At 39.6% G+C, this 15792-nt stretch overlaps 1 protein-coding gene across 2 annotated transcripts in view; it reads right to left on the bottom strand.

Annotated features, from left to right (window-relative positions):
- Positions 1-15792, bottom strand: part of umad1 (UBAP1-MVB12-associated (UMA) domain containing 1) — a 61481-nt gene that overhangs the window by 26832 nt on the left and 18857 nt on the right. For both annotated transcript variants that reach the window (XM_059972610.1, XM_059972609.1), the window contains one exon: positions 7769-7851. In XM_059972610.1, the coding sequence (XP_059828593.1) occupies positions 7769-7851 (83 nt within the window). The remainder of the gene's footprint in view (positions 1-7768; positions 7852-15792) is intronic.

The following is a 15792-nucleotide window of genomic DNA, read 5'->3' as shown; positions in this document are numbered from 1 at the left end:
TGTAGATCTTTCATAACAGCGAGTTGTCGTAAAGCGAACATTTGAAAAACGGGAGACACCTGTACAAATATCTATGGCAAAAGGACATACATTCAAAGATGGCACGAAGCAAACTATGGTGACAAACATGTTTAGCACCGTACAATGCTGAGTTAAGTGAATGTTCCTGATTTATATTTTCCTCTAAAATAAGCCTAACATGTATGATATAAATGGTAAAAAATTGTAAAATTAATATACTATCCCCTTTTAACCTCCCACCTACAGTTCTACATTCTTCTATCCTCAAGACGTATGCCACTGCTTCTGGCTATAGAGAAAATCAACTATTTGATCAAATAATGTTGCTGGGTTTATATTTCACAATTGATAAGACCATAATGCCATATGACATAGGAGCAGAATTAGGCCATTCAGCTCATCAAGCCTGCTCTGCCATTCCACTATGGTTGGTTTGTTTTCTCTCTCAATCCTATCCTCCTGACTTCTCCCTGTAACCCCTGATGCCTTTATTAAGAAGCTAACAACTTCCTCTTTCAATATGTCCAATGACTTGGCCTCCACAACCTTCTGTGGCAGTGAATTCCACGGATTAACTACCAGCTGGCTAAAGAAATTCTTCACCTCCCTTCTAAATGGACATCCCTCTATTCTGAGGTTGTACCCTCTGATTCTAGTTTCCCCAATATAGGAGACATTGGCTCCATATCCACTCTGTCTAGGCCTTTCAATTCTCAATAGGTTTCAATGAGATCCCTCCTTCCTTCTTCTAAACTTCGGCGTGTACAGACTGAGAGCCATCAAACACTCCTCATACATTAACCTGTCATTCCCAGAATGTTTCTTGTGACCCTCCTCAGGATCCCAGTAGATCTTTTAGATAAGGGGGCCAAAACTTCTCATAATACTCCAACTATGGTCTGACCAATGCCTTATAAAGCCTCAGTATTACATCCTTGCTTTTATATTCTAGGCCTCTCAAAATGAATCCTAATATTGCATTTGCCCTCCTTACCACTGACTCAATCTACAGTTTGGCCTTTAGGGAATCCTACACAAGAACTCCCAAGTTCTTTTGCAACTCTGATTTAGAAAATCATCTACATCTTCATTCCTTTTATCAAGGTGCATGACCATACACTTCCCTACAGTATATTCCATCAACCAATTCTTTGCCCATTCTCTCGATCTGTCCAAGTCCTTCTACAGACTCCCTGCTTCCCCAACTCTATCAGCCCCTCCACCTATCTTTTTATCATCTGCAAATTTGGCCACAGAGCCATTAATTCCTTCATGCAAATCATTGACATAAAATGTGAAAAGAAGCGGTCCCAACACCAAAGCCTGCAGAACATCATGAGTCACCAGCCATTGACAATAGCCCCCGCTTTATTCTGACTCTTTGCCTCCTGTCAATCTTCCATCCAAGCTAGTATCTTTCTTGTAATACCATTGTCCCTTATCTTGTTAAACAGCTCCGTGTGCAACACCTTGACAAAGAACTGAAAATCCAATTAAACAATATCCACTAACTCTTCTTTGTTTATCCTGCTTGTTATTTCCTCAAAGAATTCCAACAGATGTATTAGACAAGACTTACCCCTGAAGGAAACCATTCTGACTTTGGCCTACTTTATTATGCACCTCCAAGTACCCCAAAACCTCATCCTTAATGATAGACTCCAACATTTTTCCAACCACTGGCAGCATCAGGTTAACTGGCTTACAATTTCCTTTCTTCTGCCTCCTTCCCTTCTAAAAGAGTGGAGTCACACCTGGAGTTCCAATTTTCCTGACCTCCAGAACCATTTTAGAATTAAGTGAATCCTGAACGATCATTACTAATGCCTCCATAATCTCTTCAACTACTGCCTTCAGAACCCTAGGATGTATCCCATCCATTTGGTCCAAATGACTTATCTACATTCAGACTTTAAATTTCCCAAGAATTTTCTTCCAAGTAATAACAACTATACTCACTTCTGCCTCCTGACACACTCAGATTTCTGGCATGCTGACGTCTTCCATAGTGAGGAGCAACACATACATATAAAAGCAAGCATTTATATTTTGTGTTATTGCACATCTTAATAAGTGATTTGTGAGAAACATTATCAGTCAGTGTACAGGTGGCCCCTGTTTTTCGAACGTTTGCTTTACGACATCTTGCTGTTACGAAAGACCTACATTAGTTACCTGTTTTTGCTAACAGAAGGTGTTTTCACTGTTACAAGAAAAGGCAGCACGTGCCCTGAGCAGCCAAACTCCTCCCCGGAACTGCATTCTAGCCGGCATTGCTTAAACACGTGCCTGTGAGCATCTGCGCTTTATCTGAATTTATTTTGTGCATCCGTTAGCAAGATGAGTTCTAAGGTATTGGAAAAGCCTAAAAGAGCTCATAAGGGTGTTACACTTAGCATAAAATTAGACATAATTAAGCATTTCGATTGTGGTGAACGGACATCGTCCATGCATTGAACTTGCCTGCGTCCACCATTCGCACTACTTACACGCAGAGAGAAAGAATAACACCCCAGTCTCCACCACCCCAACCTCCGACTACTCAGCCTAACGCACCATCATCAGTGTCTTCCAGATTCTGGTAAGTGAAACTACACTGTACATATATTATTTCTACTTTATATAGGCTGTGTATTTTTATGTGTTATTTGGTATGATTTGGCAGCTTAATAGCTTAAAGGTTACTGGAGAGAATGCTTCTGCTGAGAGTGTTTCCATTGAGAGCGCTTGCGTGAGATTTTCACTACGCTAGACAGTGCTGCAATGATTGCAGAAAAGTATTTCTACTTTATATAGACTGTGTATTTATCATATCATTCCTGCTTTTACTATATGTTACTGTTATTTTAGGTTTTGAAAACTCTTAAACTAAAGCACAAACTGTAGTATGAAAACACAATACTAACACAACATATCTGCCATTCCTGGTAAAACTATGGTCCTAAACTACTTCTGGAATTTTTTGGACTGGAACTGTTTAGAAAATGTTTAAACATTAAACAATTCATCTCACTGAAAGGATAGATACCTTTTCTAAAGTGGCTAATAGATTTACAGCAACTCATCAAATTAATCAGTTTCAGCCTCCAAAACATGAAAGATATTATGTTAGTGCAAGTTCAAGTTCTCTATTCAAAATTTAGGAAATTCTGGAGAGAAGCCTTTTTATCAGCAGACATGCACTTGAGTCTGACCAATCATCGAACATTACCTCTCTTTTGGCGAGACGCTTAGTTCTCCTCAGGTGGAGAGATGTTGCCCCACCCACTAATGTTCAATGACTTAATGATATTATGTCCTGTTTAGACCTTGAAAAAATTCATTATTCACTTCTCAATTCGGACATAAAGTTTCATAAGGTGTGGGGACCTTTTCTCGAATACTTTCATAACTCCTCTTTAGATTAAGTTTATTCTTTTTTTTGTACTATAATCCCTTACTTTAAGCTTTCTTTTCCTACAAGTTTTATGGTTTCTTTTTGATGGGAATTACATTATAGTTTTGGTAGTAGGCATTATAATTTTTTATATATATTTGTAGCTCTGTGGGGTCGAATGCTCTGATTAATTTTTTTTTACATATTGCAATGGTTGGCCTGGCGTTTTGTAGTGGGAGGGTGGGGAGAATACTAACTTATATATGATTTTATTTTGGGTGCTGTTTCCTTATTGTTATGAATTATATATTGGATATATTTTGCACTGTATTAATCTTAATTTTATAGTTGGGCTTTTTGTTTGTAGTTGTTTTATAGAAACACATAAAAAACTTAATTTAAAAAAATTTAGCAAATTATTGGTTTAAACTAATCCTCTCCCCAGAACCAACACATGAAAATAGATCATCCATTGTGCTTTTCTATTGCTATTTTTGGGACAACATCCACAGCTCTGTGTAATAATCACACTCTGTAAGACATAGGAGGCAGAATTAGGCCATTGGGCCCATTGAGTCTTCTGATTTATTTTCCCTCTCAACCCCATCCTCCTGCCCTCTCCCTTTAATGTCCTGTGTACAGATGCTAACATATCTATCATTCCGCTTAACTTGGTTGATCTGGTTTTCCGCATTTTTAATACCTACCATTTCCCCAAAAGACAAAATGAACGAGCAATAAACACAAGTTTAAATCTCACCAATAATAACGGGAATTTAAATTCAGTGAGTTGTGAAGTTGGATTGAGTACAACTGACTCGTCAAGGTAATCTTTCATTCTCATTAATGTACAGCATGCGTAAGAAATCAATACCTTTGCCAGTCTATTCTATAGATTCATCTTAAGTGCCCTCTGAAATGGCTCAACATGCCATTCAGTTCAAGGACATTTAGGAATACTGGCCTCATCAGTGACACGCACATCTTCTAAGTAAACATTTTAAAACTGTGCATTAAATGTTTTAACACTGTTACCAACTTATTTTTCAAGTTTCTTGACCAAAGAGCTTTATTACCAAATCTATTGTATAGAGTCACAGAAATAGGCCCTTTGGCCCATCTAGTCCATTCTGAAACTATTTAAACTGCCTACTCTCATCGACCTGCTCCGGGACCATAGCCCTCCATACCCCTCCCATCCATGTACCTATCCAAAACTTCGCTTAAATATTGAAATTGAGCTCACATGGATGCTCTTGTACTGACTGCTTGTTCCGCACTCTCATGACCATCTGAGTGAAAAACTTACCCCGCATGGTCCCCTTAAACTTTTCACCTTTCTCCCTTCACCCATGACCTCGGGTTATAGTCTCACCCAACCTCACTAGGAGAAAGCCTGCTTCCATTTACCTTATCATTACTCCTCATAACTTTGTATACCTCTATCAAATCTTCTCTCAATCTTCTATGTTGCAAGAAATAAAGTCCTAACTTACTCAATCTTTCCTTGTAACTCATGTCCTCCAGACCCGAAAACATCCTTGTAAATTTTCTCTGTTCTATTTCAACCTTATTTACATCTTTCCTGTAGATAGGTGACCAAAACTGCATGCAATAGTCCAAATTGGGCTTCACCAACGTCACATACAACTTCAACCATAACATCCCATTTCGTGTACTCAATAGTTTTATTTATGAAGGGCAATGTGTCAAAGCTTTCTTTAAGACCCTATCTACCTGTGATGCCACTTTTGATGAATTATGAACCCATATTCCCAGATCTCATCTTATGACTGAAGTCAAGGATCAACTTTATTCGCCATACTCATTTACATGTATTAGGAATTCATGGTGGTATGCTGGTCAGGGTGCAACATGCAACAAAGAACAACATTCAATAATTATAAGAATAAAGAATTATATAAAAAAGTAAACTTACAGGTTGAAGTTTTGATATGGAATAAAATGTGCACAAATACAAATATCAGTACAGTCGGCCCTCCTTATCCGTGGGGGATTGGTTCCGGGACTCCTTGCGGATACCAAAATTCACGAATGCTCAAGTCCCTTATTCAACCTGTCTCAATACGGTGGACCTTAGGACCGAACGGAACCCAAGACCTTATTTAACCTGTCTCAGTGCGGTGGACATTAGGACCCAGCGCCCAAGCTCTGAATGCGCAGTGTTTCTGTTCACGAAAATAATCACGATCATGATTGAAAATAAGGTGGAAATAATAAAGCAATCAGAAAGAGGTGAAATGCCATCAGTCATTGGAAAAGCGTTAGGCTACGTCGGTCAATGATCGGAACAATTTTAAAGGATAAAGTGAGAAAGGGTCTGCCCCGATGAAAGCTAGAATTATTACTAAGCAATGCAGTGGTTTATTTATTGGATTTGGGGTTTGGGGGTTTTGGGTTTTTGATCCTCCACATCAACCTGGCACGGTGGAGAGCACATTCGGGAGCAGCCTGTCACTTGAGTGAACTCGGGAAATTCCGTTCCTGAGCCTGGCGCTGAAACATACGTTCTTAAGTGTTTTATATGCATAGAAAGGTAAAATATATACATGTATTAAGATAAACGTTTGACTAACTGACGCTAAGTAATACCGGATGTAGCTGTTCCAACTTACTTAGTAAGAGAACTTCCGATTTTTTTCGATCCCGATGCACGATAACCCACGCACATCCTCCCGTATACTTTAAATCATCTCTAGATTACTTATAATACCTAATACAATGTAAATGCTATGTAAAATGGTTGTTATACTGCATCATTTAGGGAACAATGACAAGAAAAAAAAAGTCTGTACATGCTCGAACAACAAGTGCTGGAAGAGCATTTCCGGGTTTTCGCGATTCGCAGTTGGTTGAATTCGCGCATGCGGAATCCATGGATAAGGAGGGTCGACTGTATGTACAGTATTTACAATGTAAACTGCATTATAAGAGTGGCTTAAAGTATTAGGGTGTAGTACAGTGAGGGGTTGTAATAGATAAAGGGCAGCCTGGGGAAGGAAATTTTTATGATGGTGTGATACCTTTTGCTTTAGTAGCCCTACAGTGCTTTCTAGAAGGGAGTTTCTGGAAAAAACAGTTAGCAGGATGAGTAGTAGTGTCTGCAATAATTTTCCTTCCCGCTTCTTTGTCCTGGACACAGACAAGTCCTGCAGTGATGGTAAACTGTAGCTAATGACCTTGTTTGCTGACCTGACAGTTCGCTGTAGCTTTTGTATGCTGTGAGAGGATGCAGCACCAAACCAGACAGTAATGGCTGATGGGAGGATGCTCTCTGTGATGGCAGTGTAGAATTGCACCAGTATGTTCTTGGGAAGATGGAATTTTAACAACTGCTACAAATAGTACATCCTCTAATGAGCTTTTCTGTTCATTGTTTTATAATACTGACTCACAGTGGATTTAATTGGGGATTTTTTTGATACTGATCAACAGAAAAGGTCTATTTTGTGTCAAAGTGAAAACTGATGTCTACAAAATGATCTAAATTTTTTACAAATATAAAACATTAAACAATTAATTGCATAAGAATTCCCTCCCTTTAATATGACACATCGAGTCATCACTGGTGCAGTCAATAGGTTTTAGAAGTCACATCATTAGTTAAATGGGAGATCACCGTGCGCAGTCAAATCAATTGAGTGTAGTAAAATACACCTGTATCTGGAAGGTCCAGCTGCTGGTGAGTCAGTCTCCTGGCAAAAACTACACCATAAAGACAAAAGTACACTCTAAGTAGCTCCGCAAGGAGGTTATTGAAAAACACAAGTCAGGAGATGGATCCAAGAAAATTTTCAAGTCACTGAATATCCCATGGAGTACAGTTAAGTCAATCATCAAGAAATGGGAAGAATATGGCACAGCTGTAAATCAGCCTCAAAACCTGAGTGACTGTGCAAGAAGGGGACTAGTGAACAAGGCCACCAAGAGACCTCTGACAACTCAGGAGAAGTTTACAAGTTTCAGTGATTGAGATGGGGGAGACTGCCATCACTAGTCACAGTGCTTCACCAGTCACAGCTTTATGGGAGAGTGGCAAAGAGAAAGCCACTGTTGAAAGTTTGTCAGAATGCATGAGGGAGATTCTGAAGTCATCAAAAACACACCATCTGTACCATGAAGCATGGTGATGACTGTATCATACTGTGAGATGCTTCACTGCAGCAGGCCCTGGAAGGCTTGTGAAAATAGAGGGCAAAATGAATGCAGCAAAATACAGGAAATTCCCGGAGGAAAACCTGAAGCAGTCTGCAAGAGAACTGCGACTTGGGAGCAGATTTATTTTCCAGCAAGACAATAACACTAAGCATAAAGCCAAAGCTACAGAGGAGCTTTTTTTATATTGTGTACCTGACTTTCTTGGTAGCATGCGCTTGTTGCTTGATTTCCTGGCTCAGGAGCCTGCACTGTTTCCCTTTCATTTGCTGTTTCTCCTGTAACAAATTATATCAACAAATTATTAGCTGATTCTTTCAAATTATGGCTACATTCTGTTGACAAAGGTTAGTTTATCATATAAGTCAAGGTAAATTCATGTGCTCTATATCACGAATATTTTATTTTATAAAGAAACATGATAGTACAGCCAAATAAAAAAGCTTTCTAATTCAAAACTGTGATGAAATAAATTGAAAACTTTCAGGCAGAATTAAAAAAGCACAAAACACCATAATAATCCTTAAATACAAAGCAGTGATTGCTTAAGGCTATTCAAACCATTATTTTCACACTGGGCCTGACTGCACTCAATTTGGTCCTCATCTACACTCCTGTGTCTTCATAAGACCGAACACAAGGACCTAAGGCTCTATCCTCAGATTGCTCTGTTGGGCTTCTAATAAATTACCTTTGTTAAAATACCTATACTTTTTTTCTAATCATCTACAAAAACTAGATGCATACAGATCAGTCCAAATAGACGTAAGTAGCGATAGCACTGGAAATTAAAATAAAGTAAAATAAAAATCTATAATCTTATTCAAATGAAAGGGCTCTCTCAACTTAAACCAGCCATGAAGAGTATAAAGCTGAGGAACTAATTGCTAAATGCATTTTATTGATGAGCTTTTTGCTTTTCTTCTTGTTTCAGTATTTATTTACTGACATAAGGCGCAGAATAGGCCTTTCAAGCTGCGCAGCCAAGCAGTCCCCTAATTTTATCCTAGTCTAATCATGGGACAATTTACAATAACCTACCAGCCATTAAATCTTTGTAAAGTGGGAGGAAATACATGTGGTCATGAGGAGAACGTACAAACTCCTTATAGACAGCAGTGGAAACTGAACTAGGGTCATTGGTACTGTAAAGCATTGTGCTAACCCACTATGCTACCCGATTCAAACATAAAAATCAGAGACCAGTTGAAGTATGCACTGCAGTACATTGGAACTGTGGGCTAAACCTCAGTATGTTCCAGCCCAACAACACACTTACCATTTTCCAAAAATAAAGCCACATCTCAAGCCACTGTCCTTTGGATATCACAGCTTGATAGGATTTTTTTGGGGGCAATAATGTTTACTAATGACAAGAAATCCCTAAACAAAATTTAAAAAATGGTCATCAGAACCATCACCAATATCAGAAATCTCACCACAATTTAACATGAACAAAATCCATAAGAAAATGACGTAAGCATGTAAGGCTATCTTATTGCATGGCAAATACTGTATAACCACGCACAATCACTATAGGAATGACATTTTTAATTGATCCACAAGCTTGTTATTGGTGACATGGCATTTCATACAATGGTATGGGTCGTTTTACTCCTCATCTTGTGAAATCTGAACATCTTGTACAAGATGCTTTCAAGTGAAATGACTACAATCAAATCAGGAGTTGTTTTTATGCATGTCCCATGTTGTACTACAGATTGGTGTTTTAGACATCACTGAACATTAACCACATTGCATTAATAGTAAATAATATTGAAGATGTAGTGGAAGCAGAACATAAAACGGACGAACAGAATTAGGCCACATGACCCATCGAGCCTGCTCGGTATCCTATCGTGGCTGATTTATTACCCTTCTCAACCCCATTCTCCTGCTTTTGCTCTCAACCTTTAACATCCTGACTAACCAAGAAGCAATCTACCTCTGCTTAAAATATACTCAATGACTTGACCTCCACAGTTGTCTGTGACAATGAATTCCACAGATTCACCATCCTCTAGCTAAAGAAATTCCTTCTTATCTGATTTAAATGCATATCCCTCTATTCTGAGGTTGTGCCCTCTGGTCTGAGACTCCCCATTATCGGAAACATCCTCTCCACTCTGACCAGGCCTTCCAATATTTGGTAGGTTTCATTGAGATCCACCGTCATTCTTCTAAACTCCATTGATACAGGCCCAGAGCCTTCAAATGCTCCTCATATGCTAACCTTTTCATTCTCAAAATAATCCTCGTGAACCTCCTCTGGACCTTCTCCAATGCCAGCACATCTTTTCTTAGATAAGGGGCCCAAAACTGTTCACAAAACTCCAAGTCCAGTCTGACCAATGCCTTATAAAACTTCAACATCATTTTTAGAAGGGAAGGAGGTGGAATAAAGGAAACTATAGGCCAGTTAGCCCGACTTCAGTGATTGGGAAGATGTTGGAGTACTTTATTAAAGACAAGGTTCTGGGTACTTGGAGGCACATGATAAAGTAGGCCAAAACCAGCATGGTTTTGTAAAGGGGAAATCTTTCCCAACAAATTTTTTGGAATTCTTTGCTACTCTAAAAAGCCATCTCATAAGCATTCTACAAATTCCCTCTTTTGGGACCCAGCACCAACCAGATCTTCCCAGTCTATCTACATATTGAAATCCCCCATGACTATCGTAACATTGCCCTTATTGCATGCCTTTTCTACTTCCCGTTGAAATATATACCCCACATCCTGTCTACTGCTCAGGTCCTGTATACAACTCTCATCAGGGATTTTATTCTTGCAGTTGTGTTTTTTTAAAAAACTCTACCCACAAGGATTTTACATCTTCTTGATTTCACTTTTTTTTTTAAGCATGAGAGCCACTCCACCTCTCTCTGCCTACCTGCCTGTCCTTTCAATACAACGTGTGTCTTTGGATGTTAAGCTCCCAGCTATCATCTTCCTTCAGCCACAACTCAGTGATGCCCACATCGTCCCTGCCAGTCTCTAACTGTGCTGCAAGATCATCTACCTTATTCCATACACTGTACATTCAAATATTACACCTTCAGTCCCGTATTCATCACCTTTTTCAATTTTGCTCCCATGTGACACTCCACACCATCCCACTGACTGCAATTTTGCCCTATCATCTGCCTATCCATCCTCACAGTCTCACAACACACAGCATTGACTTGTCTACCAACTGCCCATCCTCAGTCAGCCTTATCACTCTGGTTCCCGCCCCTCGGCCAAATTAGTTTAAGCTCCTCCCAAAAGCTCTAGCAAAGCTGCCTACTGGAATTGGAATACGAATTATTTTAAAATCTTCTTATAGAATGACTCTGATTCATATTTCCCTCTCTTCCATAAAAAATTATGTTTCTGGGCCCATTTTTTTCCAATTCTATTTTCATTTTTCTTTCTCCACACAATCTCACCCTAGCATTTTGTCTATCTCTTCAAGTCTTCTTAGGATCTTATATATCTGAGCAAAGTCACCCTTCCTTTTTCTAAATTCCATGGAATACAAACAAACTGTCCACTCTCACTCAAAAGGACCACTCTTTCATTGCAGGAATCTCCTCTGGATTGCCTCCAATGCGATTACACAGGATGGCTTGTTAGCATACTGCATCACTTTATGGTGCCTGCGATCACCAGTGCTTGTAAGGATTTTGTTTGTTCTCCCTGTGCCCACATGGATTTCCACAAGGTGCTCCAGCTTCTTCCCATGTACGAAACACGTACAGGCTAGAGGTAGGGAACTGTGGGCATGCTATGTTGGCAAAGGAATTCTGGCAACATTTGTGGGCAGCCTGACACAAATGATGCATTTCACTATATTTTGATGAACATGAGACAAATAAAGCTAAGCATTAAAGAACCTTTACAAGAACAGAACCACAGCGACAGAGGCAGGTGTAGGAGGTGAGTGAGTGTTCAGCGCTATCTGCCAGCCTCTCACTCGCTGCTGCCAGAGAAAGGTGTCCGCATGTGACAGTCTCTTGCTCACTACTCCCGAGGGAAGACCCCTGCATTCAAATGGTTTCTCAATGCTATCAGCAAATGGTACCAAAGTTCAGGATATGCAATTTATGGATTGGAGTGTCATTCACTTGGACTTGCATATGTTTTCATATTCTGTGTTTTTGCCATTCTTTCTTGTTGCCTTTTGCATGAATTGGTTTTTTTTGTGCATTGGGGGTGTTGATGTTCTTGTTGCCATTTATGCAGTTTGGGTGGTAGGGGTGGGGTGTGTGGTTGTTGAAATCCTTACTGCTGTTTGCACGACTTTTTTTTAACATGGGAGAGGGGATGATGTTTTTCTTTAAACAGTTTTCATAGTTTTCTTTGTTTCATGGCTGTCCGGAGAAGATGAATCTCAGAGTTGTATACTGTCTACCTACTTCGATAATAAATGTTGTATCAGTTCCTACTACAAATGTGGCAGTGATTTGACCATTAACGTACCATGAATCGTACTCAAGAATTTTATACTCAGAACTGTGGGGTTATACTTTCTTTATCAAATAAATCCATTATTAAGGCACTGCAAAGCTACCAACATTAGTTTGGGCTAAGTAAAGAAATAAGTTTGCATGATTACTATAATGAACAGAATCTAATCATTAATCAATGGAAAAAATTTCATGTGAGTGAAATAGGCTTCATGTAAACATAATAATGCTTATATCATTGCACTCTCCCCAGTGTATAAATCCATTAAGATTGAATAAAAGAACAAAGACAATAAAAATCTGAGCGATATCACTCCTCACCAAATACATTTTTAATTAGACACCTGCAATATAGTATCGTGCGCTTCTGTTGCTCCAGGTCTTTGAAATTCAGAGTTTGTTTGCTTCCAAAGTGGTTGCCAACACTGTTTAAATAAAGGGGACAAAATGTAACCAAGCTTCTCATGGGACATGTTTACTGAGCCTCCTTGTATAGTTAAAAAATGCAAGGTCAAAGGTACCCTGGCTGAATGGTTTGGGGAAGTTTAAAATAGAGATAGGAACTGTTGGACTTTGATAAAAAGTATAGGGAGAGACAAGACAGACTAAGTGGTTCTGAAAGGTGCGCGGGAACAGGAAGATCGAGATGGATATGTATATAAATCCTTGAAAGTGGCACATAAATTTTATAAACAAGGGCACAGTGAACAAAAACAAGTTACAAAATTACATTGGACCTATCCAAAACCAGAAGACCAAAAAGATAGAGGAGCAGAATTAGGCTATTCAGCCCATCAAGTCTGCTCTGCCATTCAATCATGGCTGATCTTCTCAACCCTATTCTCCCACCTTCTGCCCATAACCCTCTACTCCCTTACCACTCAAGAGCCTATCATCCTCTGTCTTAAATACACCCAATTAATTGGCTTCCACAACCCTCTGTAACAATGAATTCCCTTTTCACCACCCTCTGGCTAAAGATTGTTCCTGCTCATCTAAATATTAAAGGGGCTTCCCTTTACTGGATCTGTGCCCTTGAATCTTAAACTCTCCTATTCGTGGAAGCAGCCTTTCCACATGCACACTATTCAGGCCTTTCAATACCTGATGAGATCCCCCTCTCCAAGTTCAGAGACATCAAATGCCTCTCATATCTTAAGCCTTTCATTCACTCTTGGGATCATTCTTGTATTGTACAAAACACCAAAAATAACAACTAAAAAAAAAACTCAGACAGCAGCTTCATGATCTTGAATTCACTGCTCTGTGATGGTAGGGACCATCTTTAAAGAGAGTGAACCCTCGCAAAGTGGAAGGTCCCGATGGAGTATGTGGTAAGGCTCGGAAAACCTGTGTCAACCAACTAGCGGGAGAATTCAAGGACATTTTCAACCTCTCACTGCTATAGGCAGAAGTTCCCACTTCCTTCAAAAAGGCAACAATTACACCAGTGCCAAAGAAGAATAATACGGGTTGCCGTAACTACTATCACCCGGTAGCACTCACATTGACAGTGATGAAATACTTTGAGAGGATGGTTATGACTAGACTGAACTCCTGCCTCAACAAGGACTAGGACCCATTGCAATTTGCCTATCATCACAATAGGTCAATGGCAGACATGATCTCCATGGCTCTTCACACAGCTTTAGACCACCGAGACAACACAAACACCTATGTCAGAATGCTGTTCATCGACTATAGCTCAGCAATTAATACCATCATTCCCACAGTCCTGACTGAGAAGTTGCAGAAACTGGGCCTCTGTACCTCCCTCTGCAATTGGATCCTTGATTTCCTAACCAGAAGACCACAGTCTGTGCAGACTGGTGATAACACATCCTCTTTACTGACAATCAACACTGGCGCACCTCGGGGTGTGTGCTTAGCCCACTGTTCTACTCTCTGTATACACATGACTGTGTGGCTAGGCACACACCATTGTAGCTTAAACATCATCTACAAATTTGCTGACGTTACAACCATTATTGGTAGAATCAAAGGTGGTGACGGGAGGATGTATAGGAGTGAGATCTGCTAACAATCAGTGGAATGGTGCCACAGCAACAACCTGGCTCTCAATGTCAGTAAGATGAAAGAGCTGATTGTGGACTTCAAGAAGGATAAGACGAAGGAACACATACCAATCATAGAGGGATCAGAAGTGGAGAGAGTGAGCAGTTACAAGTTCCTGGGTGTCAAGATCTCTGAAGATCTAACCTGGTCCCAACACATTGATGTAGTCATAAAGGCAGCAAGACAGCGGCTATACTTTATTAGGAGTTTGAAGTGATTTGGCATGACACCAAATACACTCAAAAACATCTATAGTTGTACTGTGGAGAGCATTCTGACAGGCTGCATCACTGCCTGGTATGGAGGGGCTACTGCACAGGACCGAAAGAAGCTGCAGAAGGTTGTAAATCTAGTCAGCTCCATCTTGGGCACTAGCCTACAAAGTACCCAGGACACCTTTAGGGTGCAGTGTCTCAGAAAGACAGCGTCCATTATTAAGGACCTCCAGCACCCAGGGCATGCCCTTTTCTCACTGTTACCATCAGGTAGGAGGTACAGAAGCCTGAAGGCACACTCTCAGCGATTCAGGAACAGCTTCTTCCCCTCTGCCATCCAATTCCTAAATGGACATTGAAGCTTTGGACACTACCTCACTTTTTTAATATACAGTATTTCTGTTTTTGCACATTTTTAAATAATCTATTCAACATATGTAATTGATTTACTTGTTTATTTATTAAATAATTTTATTTATTATTACTATTTTTTTCTGTCTCTGCTAGATTATGTATTGCATTGAACTGCTGCTAAGTTAACAAATTTCATGTCACATGCCGGTGATAATAAACCTGATTTTGATTCTGAATCAGTGTCTTCAAAATGGAATTGGATAGGTACTTAAGAATAGTTTGAAAAGCATTATGGAAGTAGCAGTGTAGTGGGTCTGATTGCTGTACTAAGACTCAATGAGCAGAATGCTTTCTTTCCACACATTGTACTTCTGATTCTAGGAGGATAATGCCCAGATTGAAAAGTCTAAAACCAGTGGATATGGTCTCAGGATAACAGGTTGACCAACTAATGTGAGACATTTCTTCTTCCAGAGGACTGTGAATCTTCAGAATTCTATGCCCAAAAAAATCACTGGTTACTGAGTAAGCAAGTATTTTCAAATTTTAAGTAGATTTTTGGGCTACAGGGAAGTTAAGAATAACAAGGAAGTAACCAGGAAGTAAGTTGAATTTGTGGGCATGATCAGATTAGTCTTGATGTTTAGTGGCAAATCAGACTTCAAGGGCCATGTGTTTTACTGCTGCTCCAAAACTGTATATTCTATTCCAACAAAATCACAAATACACAGTAGTTTGAAGGAAGTCCTTGGTTTTAACCTCCTGCTTGCAATGGCCCAGGAGAGCCACTAGAATACATACATCTTGGGAATTTTCACATCACTGAAAGGGATTACATAATATATTAATTAATAAATAAAATCTTCGAACTACGTGATGGAAGCATGGTAAACTGGCATACATTCAGATCTTTCATGGCCCAAGTACAACTCTTTGAAAGCTCTGACATTTTTTAAAAAGAGCCAGAGATGCTGGAAATACAAAAATTAAAAAGAACAGGAAATGCTGTAAATACTCAAATCAGGCTCCATCTCTGGCACGAGAAACAAGAGTTCTGATGAAGCGGCCTAACAAGGAATATTAACCACGTTTTTCTTCCCACAGATGTGTTCTGACCTGCTGAGTA

Source organism: Hypanus sabinus, chromosome 6, assembly GCF_030144855.1.
Source record: "Hypanus sabinus isolate sHypSab1 chromosome 6, sHypSab1.hap1, whole genome shotgun sequence".
Classification (NCBI taxonomy): domain Eukaryota; kingdom Metazoa; phylum Chordata; class Chondrichthyes; order Myliobatiformes; family Dasyatidae; genus Hypanus; species Hypanus sabinus.
The sequence above is the reverse complement of the archived record's forward strand: the minus strand, read 5'-3'. Positions and strand labels throughout refer to the sequence as shown.